This window comes from Miniopterus schreibersii, assembly GCF_964146895.1.
Source record: "Miniopterus schreibersii genome assembly, chromosome: 8".
Lineage (NCBI taxonomy): Eukaryota > Metazoa > Chordata > Mammalia > Chiroptera > Miniopteridae > Miniopterus > Miniopterus schreibersii.
The window spans coordinates 49,238,561-49,253,926 of record NC_138109.1 but is presented as its reverse complement, the minus strand read 5'-3'; the positions used below and the strand labels follow the sequence as shown (position 1 = coordinate 49,253,926).

The window sequence follows — 15,366 nt, the reverse complement described above, 5'->3', positions numbered from 1 at the left end:
ATTCTTGGAGAAACTAACAGTTGAGACTAGAGCGGTGAGTAGGAGCTATCAGAACAAAGTGAGAATGGCATGAGAAAATGCATACGGGAATGAAACAGTTAAATATTCTGAAATGTAAAGAGGGGATTGTTAAATGAGGTTGGAGCAGTAGGCATAGGATAGGACTCGAGAGACTGGCATGAATAGGAGGCACTGTTTGGCTGGTGGGAGTTATCTGTAAGTGCCAAGGCCTGAATGTTTGTGTCCTGCCACCCCCACCCCCAATTGAAATGTTGAAATCCTAACCCCCAAAAGAGATATTAGTAGTAGGTAGGGCCTTTGGGAGTTTCTTAAGTCATGAGGGAAGAGCCCTCATGAAAAGGGTTAACGCTTCATCAGAGAGGTTCCAGAGAGACCACCAGCCCCTCCCACCATGTGAGGACAGAGCAAGTAGGCATCAATTATGAACCAGAAAGTGGGCCCTCACCAGAAGGTGACCATGCTGGTGTCATGATCTTAGACTTCCCAGCCTCCAGAACTCTAAGCAATAAATTGTTGTTTGTAATCTGCCCAGTCAGTGGTATTGTAAGTACTTGAGACTCCTGAAGGTTTTTTAAACACATGTGATCAGAGCACCAAAATATTAAAGTAGAAAACGGGTGGGATTGGAGAAACCGTATTCAGGTGCCTCTTTAGAAACTGCCTTGTTCTAATCCAGCAGCGACAACTGTCAATGACCTCCAGCAAAGGACCATCAGGAATTCTCACCTCTAGTGTCTGGCTACTTACAATAAGGCAGACAGCACGCCATGGGGAATTATGGAGGTCTCAGTAAAACGGTGTTGGAAAGAACTTGGGGATGTGTTAGGTGATCTGGGGGGAGGTCCAAGGACATGTGGGTTTGCTCTGGATAGGGTGCTGCCAGGAAATGGGGGCAATGGGGACACCTGGCCATTTTTGAGGTTTGTGTTTGCATCCCTGTTCAGACATGATTACAGAGCAGTCTTATTGTCTTGACCCATCACAGTCACAGAGTGGGCTTGTCAGATGTCGATGTTCTGTGAAATCATTTATGGCCAACAGGAGAATGCCAAGGCCTATCTGTGAGTGTCAGGCCAGCTCCCAGATGTCAGGGGCTGCTTTTCTCTCTCACACACTCTTTCTACTCAGTTTGTTGGGCTTGCTTCATAGTCCTCAGAGCTCGATGATAAAATTCACACTGAATCCCCAATTCCTTCATTTTTGGTACATTTTTGTTGTTTGTTTTTCCTTGGAGGCCTACATGCAAGCCAATGACCCCCATTTCACTCTGTTCTTCCCAGAATTCCCATTTATGAAGCAGAAAGACACGGCTTCACTTGCCAAGTATCTGCGTTGCTGGGAAATGATAAGTCCGCAGTGCAGTTCATGCTCTCCAGAAGTGCCACAAAATACAGAATATTGACTTTCACAAGAGCTCAGTGCCAAGAAGTTGAGAAAGGGAAGCAGTTTCTGGGAAGCTTCACAAGGCAGCTCCCCATACACTGTAATTCATCTAGGAAGCAATTTTGCTTGCAAACAAAGCCTCCAAATTCATAATTTCTGGAATTTGTAGAGATGCACTCAATACAAATACCTCTTACTTCGCTTCCCAGTCTCCATACTTCACCATCATAACCCTCCCCCGGCACAATGCTCCTCACTGCAACCCCCACCTCACACTGGTCTCTTTCCTCACACTACAATATTAAAATATTAATGCCTACATAAGATATGGGTATTGTAACTGGTACTGAAGCTTTGTGCTAAAGCTATAGATTTTAAATACTGTATTTGTGAGGATTCTTTCATTCAACAAATATTTTTTGAGCTCCAACTATGTCTCAGGTACAGTTCTAGGCCCTTGGGGCTCTATCAGTAAACAAAACAGACAAAATCCTTGCCTTTATGGAGCTTATATTCTACATGGTGAGGGAACAATAAACAAAATAGATAAGTTAAATATACAAAGGAACATTCAGTGAGGAAGGGAATAGGGTTGTTGTAATTGTAAATGAGATGGTCAGTGCCAGCCGCACTGAGAAGGTGATATTTGAGCAGACTTCTGCAGGAAGAGGTTCTGGTGAGACTGCAGCCAGTGCAAAAGCCCTTGGGTTCCAGAGTTCAAGGAGTAGCCAGGAAACTAGCTGGAGCAGAAGGAACAAGGATGTTAGAGAGGAAACAGGGCCTGTAGCCCATCATGGGATTTTGGCTTTTTGTTCTATGTGAGATAGGGAGCTATTGAAGAGTTTCGAGCAGAAAGAGAAGATACAGAACGTATCTCACTGGAGACAGCAACCTTTGAGTTCTGTTATAAGGGAGAAATGGGGCAATGGCATAAGGGATGCAGGCAGGTGACAAGAGAAGGTATGTTTCATTTTTCAGAGAAATAATAGCATGACTTTATGTTGAATATAGGGCTTGAAATTATAATCACAGTTCTTTCCTTTTCTGCTTCCCAAGTACACTGCTCTATTTGACTGCCTTTATGTATTGAGAAGGGGCTATATTTGCTTGATCCACGTATTCCATTTATAAATGAACTATTCGATGTAACCAAGTTAAAGGAAATAACTTCTGAAATCTATAAAGAAACTTGAGTTTTCCATTTCTGGACATGTAAAGCATCTAACTACAAAACTGATTTCTTAAAAAGTTTTTTCAAATTCATTATCTTTTCCAACAATCTTTTCCCATAATAGAGAATTAAGAAAACATGTTATGGCACAAACTGCTTGCTAAATAACTACAGTGGTCAATTATTCAAAATGCCCCTTCAATAAATTTATGACTATGGCTCAAGAATTTAATGATCAACTCATTTATATAAACAGAATTTTTTTTTTAATATATCTTTATTGATTTCAGAGAGAGGAAAGGAGAGAGAGATAGAAACATCAATGATGAGAGAGAGTCATTGATCGGCTGCCTCCTGCACACCCCAACCGGGGATCAAGCCCGCAACCTGGGCATGTGCCCCGGCCGGGAACCGAACCACAGTCTCCTGGATCCTAGGTTGAAGCTTAACCGCTGAGCCATGCCCGGCCACGACCTGAATATTTTTAAAGTGATATTAAACTTTTGGTTAAACTGTCCCTGCATTTATGTTATGAGTTAATTATTCTTTTAGACAAGATTAATTTACTTTCTTTTCTTTCTTTTTCTTTTTTTTTCCTTTTTTTTTTTTTTTTTTTTTTTTTACTGAATTGCTCATTTAGTAAAAACAATGTCAGCTGTAAGGGATTTTTGCATAACTGGCCATCTGGTTCAAGGTAACGATCACAGACTGCACCCTGCAAGTGATTCACAGGTTCCATTAGCTTCCTCCTTCAGGGACCATGAAATAGGTGATAACCATAATTGTCAATTTCACAAAGGCATCTTTTTGAGGCAATAAGTCTGAAGCTTTCATTGACCATTTGTTTTAAAAAGAAGCTTTTCTGGTTTCTGTTTGGAATTTGAATACAGCTACCAAGAATCACCCAGGTGCTACATAATGGACTTGGACGAGAAAACCTGGATTTGAATCCTGCCTTTGCCCCATACCAGACCAGCGACTCTGGCAAGGGCTCACTTAGCTCAGCTGTAAAATGAAAAGAATCCTTGCCTCTCTGCTATGGTGAGGGTGGAATGATCACATTGTAGACTTACAAACCAGCCATCATGGACTCCCAGTAAATTTGCCTGAATCAGCTGCACCGGACATCAGATCAAGCCAAGTCCTTCCCTTTTTTCCTCAGTAAAGAGTTCTTCATACAGTGCTATTTATATACTTATAGCCACCTCTCTAGAGAAAAGGTAGGACTTCTGAGTTAACCATGTATTCAACCTACTAAGGGGGAAAATTTTTGTTTTGTTCCCACTGACATCTCAAAAGTTTACATCACTATTTCTCTCGTGGAGGGACTGGGAAGGGAAATGGGCTCTCACTGGTGTGCATTTTATTTTAATAAATGACATACCATATTATAGTAACCAATACTTTACCCTGAATATACTTAACTTTTTTTTAAATATATCTTTATTGATTTCAGAGAGAGGAAAGGAGAGGAAGAGAGAGAGATAGAAATGTCAGTGACGAGAGAGTCATTGATTGGCTGCCTCCTGCATGCCCCAGACTGGGGATCGAGCCCCCAATGAGCCCACAACGAGCCCGCAACATGGGCATGTGCCCTGCCCGGGGATCGAACCCCTATTGCCTGGATCCTAGGTCAACACTCAACTGCTGAGCCTGTCCGGGCTTAACTCTTCTTAATCCAAATGGAAAACATGCATTAATGTTTGTTATATACATAAACATACTTATGTATTGGGGTTATAAAAATTTATGAACTTTGATACAGCACATCGAAACCCCTTGTTTATATTATCTTGGAATTTTATCTTGCAAGTCAGTGCACTAAAAACTAAAAACATTGAACATGACTGTCAAGCTACAGCTAGGACACCATGGAAAACTTGGGAAGCAATATAGCCTATATAACTTCATGGAATTTGGAGTCAGAAAAAAAAACTGGGCTTAAATTCAGACTCTGCCACTCACCATGCATAATTTTGAAAAATTTTTGAACCTCAAAGTCTCAGTTTCCTCTTTGTGAAGCAAGGATATTAATAATACTTCTCAGGGATTAAGTGGATTGAATAAAATAATGCATCTTGAGCTCAAAATAATGTCATTATTATGATGAGGAAAACTTAATGCAATCTAACTAAATCTGGAATCCCTGGGTACGGGAGAGGTAGTTGAAGTTATCAGTTAAGTATGCTAACAAGTTCACTTAGCTTAGAAACCAGAAGATTCAAGTTTAAGTAACAGCCCAGCTTTTTTTTTTGGCTAGCTACATGCCCTTGGCCAAGGCCCAATCACTTTGTACCACAGCCCCCTCATTTAACTGTTAGGTATCAATACGATTAGTTACAATTTGTTAAGCACTGACCATCTACCATGCAATCTTATAGGTTTTTGAGGGAGAAACTCCTCTACCCTCAAGGTTCTTTCAGCTTTCTAATAATCGAATAGACGTGAGACAGACTACCAAGAGAAAATAACGAAGTTTAATACATATGTACGTAAGGTAACCCATATACATGAGAGGTTCAAAGACAGAAAGGGAAAGTGAGGTGTATGACATTCTGAGCTAAGGATCATCTTAGGGTTTCAGAGGGCAGGATGGTCACTGCAGAAGAATAAAAGCAGATATCCAGTAATCAGGAGTCGGCCCAATGGTTACCTCTGATAATACCAAGGGCAGGGTCCCTAATTCAAGTTCTTCTAGGTAGTTAAGGGAGGGCAGGAGTTTCTCTTGAGCCAGCAGGGTCTTGGTTGCCTTTAGCTCAAAATGACCCTCATACCACAGAGACACATCTTGGGGTGACTGGCTCTGAAGCCATTTAGACATAAACTAACCAGTCTTTACAATCGCCCTTCACAGTACATGTTCTTACCTCTATTCTTTACAATCGCCCTTCACAGTACATGTTCTTACCTCTATTCTACAGGTGGCTGAAACTGAGGGAAATTAAACTTGTTCAAAGCCACACAGCCAAGAAGTGGTAGAACCTGGCTCCACATCCAGGTTTAGAAGTCTCCAAATCTTGTCCCTGGGGGCCCAGCGAACTACCTGCCACCAGCCTCTCCTAGAGAGGCTCGGAGGACATTATTCCTGTGAAAGTGCTTTTTGAATTGAGACGTCCTGTTACAAAGGTGAAGTATTACTGTCACTCCTCTATGTCCATATAAATAATTCACAAAACAGGTCTGTGATTTACCTCAGTGCCTGGGAACCTGAAAGATTACACTTCGAGCTCTCTTTCATCTCCTCTTGGAATTGTGCCTTGACCTCAATTTCCCTTGCACAGACCTGACAAACAACGTCCAGGGGCAGGCACCCAGCCGGCTCAGAGTCGCTGCCGCCCTGGGGGCCGGGCACCGAGGCCGCGCGCTTTTCCTTGAAATGTGAGCTCAATACGTTCCCGGGCTAACTTCTCACATCAACCAGCGCTTTAGAAAAATCACGCTGCCCTCGCACCCAGTTCCGGGCCTGGGTGCAGGCAATCCTAATTAAGGCAAACTCCGGGCCCTTTTCAAGGACGTGGCGTGAAATTTAGAGCTGATGCTCCCCTCTGACAATTTGGTTAACTAATCCCACGTAGTTAAGTATAACCTTGAGGTCTCCCCCGTTGGTATCATAAACCTACCACCAAAGAGTTTCTTGTTATTAGTGCACACGAGGGGCAGGCAAATTGGGGCCAAGCGGGCCTGGGCTTGGTATCCCCTAAAGGCGCTGCGTTCCCCCGCCCCGCCCGCGCGCCCCGCCCCGCCCCGGGAGATGCTCAGCGCGGGCCTCTCACCCCCTCTCACCCCGAAGAGGAAGCAGGGGGGTCAAGTCCAGGCAGAGGGAGGGCGCGCACTCGCCCAGCCAGATCTGGACTCCGGGGAGGCGCTCGGGCCCCGCGGCTTATCGGGGACCCCTACCGCACACGCGTTTGCGGTAGAAAGAAAGATCGCGCGCTCCCCAGAAGCCGGATCTCCGAGCCCGGGGACCCGGCCCTTCCCCGAGTCTGGGGCTTACCTCGCCCCTTCCCGGTCGGGCTCTCTCCCTCCCCCTGGGGCGCTCCCCCCGGGCGGGTCTCCGCCAGCGCCGCGTGGGAGAGGCGGGGGCGCGCCGGCGGGGAGCCCGAGCGCCCGGCCCTCACCTCGGACGGCGAGATCTCAAACACGTCGGCGATGCGGGCGTAGAGCTCCCGGATGCTGCTGAAATTCTCCACTCGGCCCGTGGCGCTGCCGTGCGCCAGCTGCGCGTAGAAAACCAGCCTGGGCGGGGTAGCCGGGGGCGCCGGGAGGTGGCCGCCGTCCGCGCCCGCCGGCTCGCCCTCCACCAGCGGGGAGGTCTCCTTGGCCCTGCCTTTCTTCTTCCCGCGCAGCCCCAGGGGCATCCTGCCGGGCTGAGGGCGGCGCCCACCTTGCTGCGGCCGCTGCCTCCCGGGCCGTGCGCCGCGGACTTTGCGCGCTGGGCGCGCGGGCTCCGCGCAGGTGACCGCGGCCGCCCGGCCAATGGCACAGGTGCTTCCGCCCGGCCGCGCCTGGGCAGGGCCCCTACCCCCCGCCCCGGGGCGCTGCGGCGGGACCCTGAGCAGCCACCTGTCATCCCTCCGGGTGGATCTGGAGAGAAGAAAAGTTGCACCATCCCCGCGCCTCACCGCCGGGTTTCTCCCCAACCCCCAGCCCCTTGTTTAAAAAAAAATGGCTCGATTTCCTTAAAAGCCTTGGGATGCTGAAGCTACGGAACAACGAGTCTTAGAATACGGACGTGCTGGCCCCTGTGTCTTTCATAAACGTGTGGTAGGCACCCACACGAGCGGGACCCGCGCCTTCATGTCGGTGCGCCTGAGCCTTCGGGGATATGAATCTGTCAAATCCACCTTCATCTGCCTTCTCTGCGCCTTGCACCCTGCAGGGCAGAACTGGAAGGGAAACTTTTGAGATTGGTGCCCCATTCAGTTTCTATTCAAACACCCTCGATACCTCTCGGTCATCTTTTTCACTTTTTCCCAGGCTCACTTCTCTCCCAAACATTCAGTTCCCTCCCCAAGTCATTAGTTCCACCTACGCCCTTCTTGGTCCCTGCAGTGGACCCTGCCTGAGGGCCCTACACAGAAAGTCAAGGCCATTCAAGGTGAGGTGTGAGCTCCCTTCCTTCCCGCCCCTCGTCTGCAACTCCACCCACCACCCTTCCCCAAAACTGCGGAGAAACCTCTTATTTGACCCTAAGATCTGTCTTCACCCCTTCAGGACCTCTATTTTTTAAGCTACCTGTGGACTGTTGTCCTTCCCCCCCCCTGATGCCACTCAGTGATCCTCCAAAGCCCAGATCTCCTACACGGTTTTCAAGTCGCCCTCCATCCCTGCAGTCGCCCCCACCTGCGTTTTCACAACAAAGCAAAACAGCCTTGAATTACTGGCAGCGTTTCCTCACCTCCCCCTTTACTCAGGCTCGCTGTGACCAGACTTTGCCCCCACACTCCACTGAAATTGCTCTTTCTCTCGTCAGCACGTCTTAATCATCAGCTATGGTTCACTCTTTTCAGTCTTTATCTTACTTGACCTTTGGAAGCATCTAACCGCAGGCACCATTTCACTCTGTTTTGACTTCCTGATCTCTCCCGCTCTTTGCTGCTACTCTGCAAAAATTGTAGGCTATTTTTCTTTGGCCAGCTTCTTTTCTTTGCATGCTACTCTCCCCGAATGACGACCTCTATTTTCTTGGCTGGGTTTTTTGGGTTTTTTGTTTGCTTAACCCTCACCGAGGATATGTTTTTGTTGATTTTAAAGAGAGAGGGAAGGAGAGAGAGAAACATCAATGTGAGAGACATCTGTCAGTTGCCTCCCATACTCGCCCTGACTGGGGATCAAACCCACAACCTAGGTATGTGCCCTGACTGGGGATCGAACCCACAACCTTTTGGTGTACAGGACGATGCTCCAACCAACTGAGCCACCCAGTCAGGGCTTAACCTTGTTTCTCTGTTGTTGAACTCCAAATTTATATCCCCGGTTCAGCCTACCAGAAAAGGAATGTACTGCAGGACACTCAGCCTGAGATTGTGCAAACACATCCTTTCTCCTGAAAGCATCTTTGTTTTACTCCTGATTTCAGGAAGGGGGGTCACATACCCAGAGGTCCAGGCCAGACGTCTTTGAATCATCATACCAAGTTTTTCCCTTTCCCCTCACCTCTCATCAATTCAGTCCTGAAAAGTCATGTCTCTCACATTAAAGTTAGCAGATATACTGGTGGAGGAGAGGGGAGCCTACTTTCTTTAGAGTAATTTTTAAATTTTTGTGTTTTCTGTTTCTGTGGCTTAAAAAATTAATATAAACATATCCCGGTTCATAATCTTGTTCATACTCAATGAACGTGGAATAGTGCTGCAGGATCTCAGGGCTTGAATTTGCCTTTGTGTTTATGATTGCTATTGCACTAAATAGTACTACCTTAATTGTCTTGGGCTAATGAAAAAAGAATAGAAAATACCTAATAAGTAAGTGATGCATTCCCATTAAGTGAGAGCCAAATAATTTCACAATGTAGTGTATGGATAAAAAGTTCGCTGAAGTTGGATTAAAGAAAAGTAGGAAAAGATGTGAGTCATCAGAGGGTATATGCCAAGTACATGATCAATACCTAGACAATAGGAGGGAACACTAGAGGGTGTGAAATTAAGAAACACTTCAAAAAAAAGAATATCCTCAAGCTGTGTCAAATAAAATATCAAATAAATAGAGCAAAAGTATTGGCATAGGGTAGGAACATTCAATTCTATAGCCTTTCAATTCCCTTTAATTTCGAAATCCTCTTATTTATCTAGAAAGTGAAAGTTCCCCTCAAGGCCTACATGAAGTTCACCTTTACTGGAAATCTCATTTAACTATAGTGACTGTAGGAAACAGATGGTACACTCAATAATATTTGGTGATGGTTTAATAAAGGGATTGGGCCCAGCTGGGCATGGCTCAGAGGTTGAGCATCAACCTAGGATACAGGAGATTGAGGTTCGATTGCCAGTCAGGGCACATGCTCGGGTTACAGGCTCAATCCCCAGTCAGGGCTGTGCAGGAGGCAGCCGATCAATGATGACTCTCATCATTGATGTTTCTATATCTCTCTCCCCCTCTCCCTTCCTCTCTCTGAAATCAATAAAGATTTCTTTAAAAATAAATAAAATAAAAATAAATAAATAAATAAAGGGATTGGGCGGGTGGTGGTCAAGGTATACTCATAACATAACCTGACCCAATACTACCATTAGACCTTAGCAACAGGCACACCTGCTCTGGCCCTACAAGGTGTACAAAACCCTATAAGGTACAGAGTCCACAGGGTCAAGGGGCATAGCCACGCAGAACTCATGCCCTTCCTTCTAGACCATGCTCTGGTTACATAGAATCCTGGATTTCCCTACTCATATAGCCCCAAGTCTGCTTCCAGAAACTACATAGGTTTTCCCAGGGTCCAGGCAGCCAGTACCCCTGGTGTGCACAACCCTGTGCCTGGGGGAGGCCAAGGAGCAGCTCTTTGCAGAGTGGGGAGGGAGGGTACTGGGTAGGCTACAGGCAGAACCTACATGTGCATCCCCATGTCTCTACCTTCCAGTATGGAACTCTGGTGAACCGTAAATTTGAACTTGGCCTTTCAGATCATTATGAAAATAAATTGGTCAAAATAGGAGAATAGAACATATTGACAGTTTGTTTTTAAGCAATAAGTTGTCAATAGTTGGATATGGTATCTAGGCCTCCATTTGTACTCTTGCCCCAGGTCCCACAAATGAGAATGACCTCATTCTGCTTCCCCCCTCAGATCATCTGCCCAAACTCAACATTAAACTTAATCAGATGCAGGAAGGGGACTGGGGAGGAGGGAGGAGTCTCTGTTGATTTGGCCCAGGTTGCAGATGCCTCCAGAAAACACTGAAAAAGGTGAAGGTTGGGCACAACAGCCTACCCAATTCCTCATTTCCCTGAATTCTTAATGCATGTCCAGAAATAGTCCTTTACAACAAAGTTTAAGGATGTTGACTTTTTTCACAAATGGTAAATTATCTACCTAACCACACAGCTCCTTGATAATATGGGGGAAAAAGAAACTTTCCTCTACCTTCAAGGTTCTTTCAGCTGGGCTAACAATCAAAAAGATGTGAGACAAACTAACAGAAAATAACCAGATTTAATACATAGGTACACTTGGGAACCGCACATACACAAGAAGTTCAAAGACAAAGTGGAAATGAGGTGTATATGACGTTCTGAGCCAAGGATCACCTTGAGACTTCAGAGAGGAGGAAGGCAGAAGGATACAAGCAGATGTTCAGTAATTAAGAAGTTTGCCATGCACTATAGATGGGTCAAAAAAAAAAAAAAAAAAGCTCTCTCTGATCATCTCTTATTATGGGCAAGACCCCTAATTCAAATTCTCCTAGTTAATTAAAGGTGGTAGGAGGAGTTTCTTTTGAGCCTGCAGGGTCTTGGTTGCTTTAGCTTAAAACGATCCTCAAAAGCACATCTTGAGGATGATTCATTCTGAACCCCTACAGTAGAAACCATGTTTTATATTCCTCTTGAATATCCTCTCAGATTTTCATATAGTACTATGTATGTAATAGATATCAGTAAATATGACTTGATAAAATAAAGTGACCTTTGTTACTACCTAAGATAAATGAATTAACTATAATTAATCAAAAGCACTGTCTTCACTTTATATCTAGGTTTACAGTTCAACCCAGATTATTGATTTACAGTATTTCCACTCAGTAGCTTTTGGTGTTTCTAACAGTCAAAAAATATCAACTATAAAAACAAATATGCAGGGGTCTAAAAAAAAATACTAGGATTAAATTAATATAACCTTATATGTCTGCCAAAAGCAATAACATTACCTTGTTTATAAGAAAACATGTAGTCATCAAATGAATCATAAGATAAATTTACTAACTTGTTTTTCCCAGCAAATATAGCCTCTAATTACAACATGTAACATTAGTTCTGAAGAAACGAACTGTCCCCCACCCTTGACACCCTTACCCTTCCCCACCCCAGTTATGTCAGTATCCAGTAAGCAAATACTTGAGAGAAAATAAACACAGGATTTGTTAAACCACGTGCAGTTTTCTCGGGAACTAAAGATAGCATGTTTTATAGTTGCATGGCAACCATAAACAACTGAAGATGACAAGTGGGCAAGGAAAAAACCTTTAATTCGCTGAAATTCAAAGACTTTTTGAGGAATAATTGGAAATAGAGAACTGGAAAGTGGGAAGAAGAAATGGAGGTGAAATAATATAGTGGGAAGTATAAAGTTAATCAGTAATAATAAGCAGGTGTTTATTGAGCACCTACTATGTGTCTGCCTTAATGCTCAGTATTTTACATGCTTTATTATCCACAGATACTTGGAGGAAATTGTCTGGCAAGGAATCCAAATTATTCTAAATCTCCAAGGTTATGGTAAATAAAACCATAAAGAAGCAAGAACAGATGTCAACAGTAAGCTGACTTAATATAAGTTCTTCTACAATAACATAAATATGAAAGGGCTGCATGGGATTTAGAAAGCAGCCACATTCAAAAGTCACATATCTTAATCATTCAAGAAGTGCATACAAAACTGAAAATAGTAATAGTAATTAGTTGACACATAAGCCTTTCAGATTTGGGCAAATAATTTCCTTTATACAAAATCCAAATGGTACATAGAGTAAAACAAATATTTTCAATGAAAACAACCTAAATAACCCTTTGAAAATAATCATAGTGATTTTAAGGTCAAGATATAGCAAAAACAAAAATGAAAAATGTAATTCCTCTAAAGAAAAATATTCACATAAGAGTAGAAAGTCTGGAGTAATGATATTACACATCAGAAATATGAAACCTGGGGTCACTCTACTATCCATTTGCTGGGGGAAAAGGTAAAAGATTTCCAGGACCCGAGAATCATCAGCTGATGATGAGATTATTGTCTCCAACTGTTCCATTTTGAACTTGAAATACATGTAAATGGTAGGTTTTCAAACATGCCAATACTTTTTTATTTTATTCCTTGGTTTTATTGGAAAAAATTATACTAGTAAATGTTATCCAAAAAGTACTTTGCCACATTTGGTAGTTAAAATTAGAACACTGAATTTAGCCAGAAAGTTTTTAAAATTAAGATTTTAATCTGAAAACTGATCACTATAATATAATCTCAGTAACTTAAGATAAAATAATTCAGGTTTTGCTGTAATTTTAGCAGAGAAAGGGCTGTGTTTGTATCTGACAAACAGAATGTGGAGAATGTTGATTTACATGGCATAGCTATAACCTGAAGGTCCAAATGGAATTTTTAAGTGGGCATCCTGCTTTTCACTTTCCTTTTAAAAGTCAAGGAAACAAATAGGAATAGTGAATACATATAGATAGCTAGATGATGATGATGATGATAGATGATATAGATAGATGATAGATAGATAGATAGATAGATAGATAGATAGATAGATAGATAGATAGATAGATAGATAGATAGATAGATGATAGATGATAGATAGATAGATAGATAGATGATAGATAGATAGATGATAGATAGATAGATAGATAGATAGATAGATAGATAGATAGATGATAGATGATAGATAGATAGATAGATAGATAGATAGATAGATAGATAGATAGATGATAGATAGATAGATAGATAGATAGATAGATAGATAGATAGATAGATAGATAGATGATAGATAGATAGATGATAGATAGATAGATAGATAGATAGATAGATAGATAGATAGATAGATGATAGATAGATAGATAGATGATAGATAGATAGATAGATAGATAGATAGATAGATAGATAGATAGATAGATAGATGATAGATAGATGATAGATGATAGATAGATAGATAGATAGATAGATAGATAGATAGATAGATGATAGATAGATAGATAGATAGATAGATAGATAGATAGATAGATAGATAGATGATAGATAGATGATAGATAGATAGATAGGTAGATAGATAGATAGATAGATAGATAGATAGATGATAGATAGATAGATAGATAGATAGATAGATAGATAGATAGATGATAGATGATTGATAGATAGATAGATAGATAGATAGATAGATAGATAGATGATAGATAGATAGATAGATAGATAGATAGATAGATAGATGATAGATGATAGATAGATAGATAGATAGATAGATAGATAGATAGATAGATGATAGATAGATAGATAGATAGATAGATAGATAGATAGATAGATAGATGATAGATAGATAGATAGGTAGGTAGGTAGATAGATAGATAGATAGATAGATAGATAGATAGATAGATAGATAGAGATGATAGATAGGTAGATGATGATGATAGATAGATAGATAGATAGATAGATAGATAGATAGATAGATAGATAGATGATAGATAGATAGATAGATAGATAGATAGATAGATAGATAGATAGATAGATAGATGATAGATGATAGATAGATATGATAGAGATAGAGATGATAGAGATAGAGATAGAGATGGAGATGGAGATGGAGATGGAGATGGAGATGGAGATGGAGATGGAGATAGAGATAGAGATAGAGATAGAGATAGAGATAGAGATAGAGATAGAGATAGAGATAGAGATAGAGATAGAGATAGAAAAAAATCAGCCATGAGGGAATGTTATACAGAGATGATATCATTTCCTATACTTTCCACAACTGTTATAAATCAGGGAAACTGTTGTTCATGATATTGATTAAGTGCCTGAGTTTTGGATCACGAATCCTGATTCAAGTCATCTTGCTATTATAAATATGATTTATATAATATAATATTATATTATATAACATGATATATAATATATGACTGATTTTAGGAAAATCCTTCAATCTCTCTTGGACAATTTTTCATACTTAAAGATATTAACATTTTATGGTTAATATGAGGTTAACATGAAGTAACATTTATAGATCAACTGGTATAGTACCTAGCACATAGTAAATGATAAAGAAATATTAGTTATGCCCTATGATCCAGAAGATCACGGTTCGATTCCAGGTCAGGGCACATGCCCTGGTTGCGGGCTCCATCCCCAGTGGGGGAGCGCAGGAGGCAGACGATCAATGACTCTCTCACCACTGATGTTTCTATCCCTCTCTCTACCACTTCCTTCCTCTCTCTGAAACCCAGAAAGACATTTTTTTAAAAAAAAGAAATGTTAGTTATTATTGCACAGTAGGTGTTTACGATGAAAATTAATGACATACTGTAAAATCCTATAGTGTTTTTTGAATCAAGTATATGTTCTGTGTTTGATAATAGTTTTCATGTGGCATATTTCATTGTATTCTTAAACTCTGAAAAAAAGGCTATCTAAACATGATATATATTTAATTATTCAAAATAATGAATCAGAATATTTTATTCCAAACATTTTGAATCAAGAAAAGTTGGTTTAAATAATAAATATGTTATAAGAGAAATGTTATAAACACTTGAAATCCAATCATTTTAAAGTACAATAGAAATTTTCAACAATTGAGTAAGCTAATCACCACATTTTTATCTACTCATTGAATCAAATCTTGAAGTACATTTATTAGCAAATAAATATTTCAAGTTTTAAATTAAACTGGAAAATAAACAATCTATCTTCATGTTACAGTATATTTAATATTTAATTCAGAATAACCCATTTACTTCTTCTAAATTGTTTCAATTTCTTATGTTTTAAAACCATTTTGCGTAATCTCCCTACTTGGACATTTTTCTTAAAAAGAAGCATTAACAAATAAGTACCATAAAATGTCAGCTATTATAAATTATTCAGCATA

General features: G+C 41.4%; 1 protein-coding gene across 1 annotated transcript in view; it reads right to left on the bottom strand.

Moving 5' to 3' along the window:
* Window positions 1-7,066, bottom strand: part of GIPC2 (GIPC PDZ domain containing family member 2) — a 58,000-nt gene extending 50,934 nt beyond the window's left edge. The window contains exon 1 of the mRNA XM_081143547.1: window positions 6,694-7,066. Coding sequence (XP_080999673.1) covers window positions 6,694-6,933 — 240 coding nt within the window. The 5' untranslated portion in view covers window positions 6,934-7,066. The remainder of the gene's footprint in view (window positions 1-6,693) is intronic.
* Window positions 7,067-15,366: the final 8,300 nt, after the last annotated feature.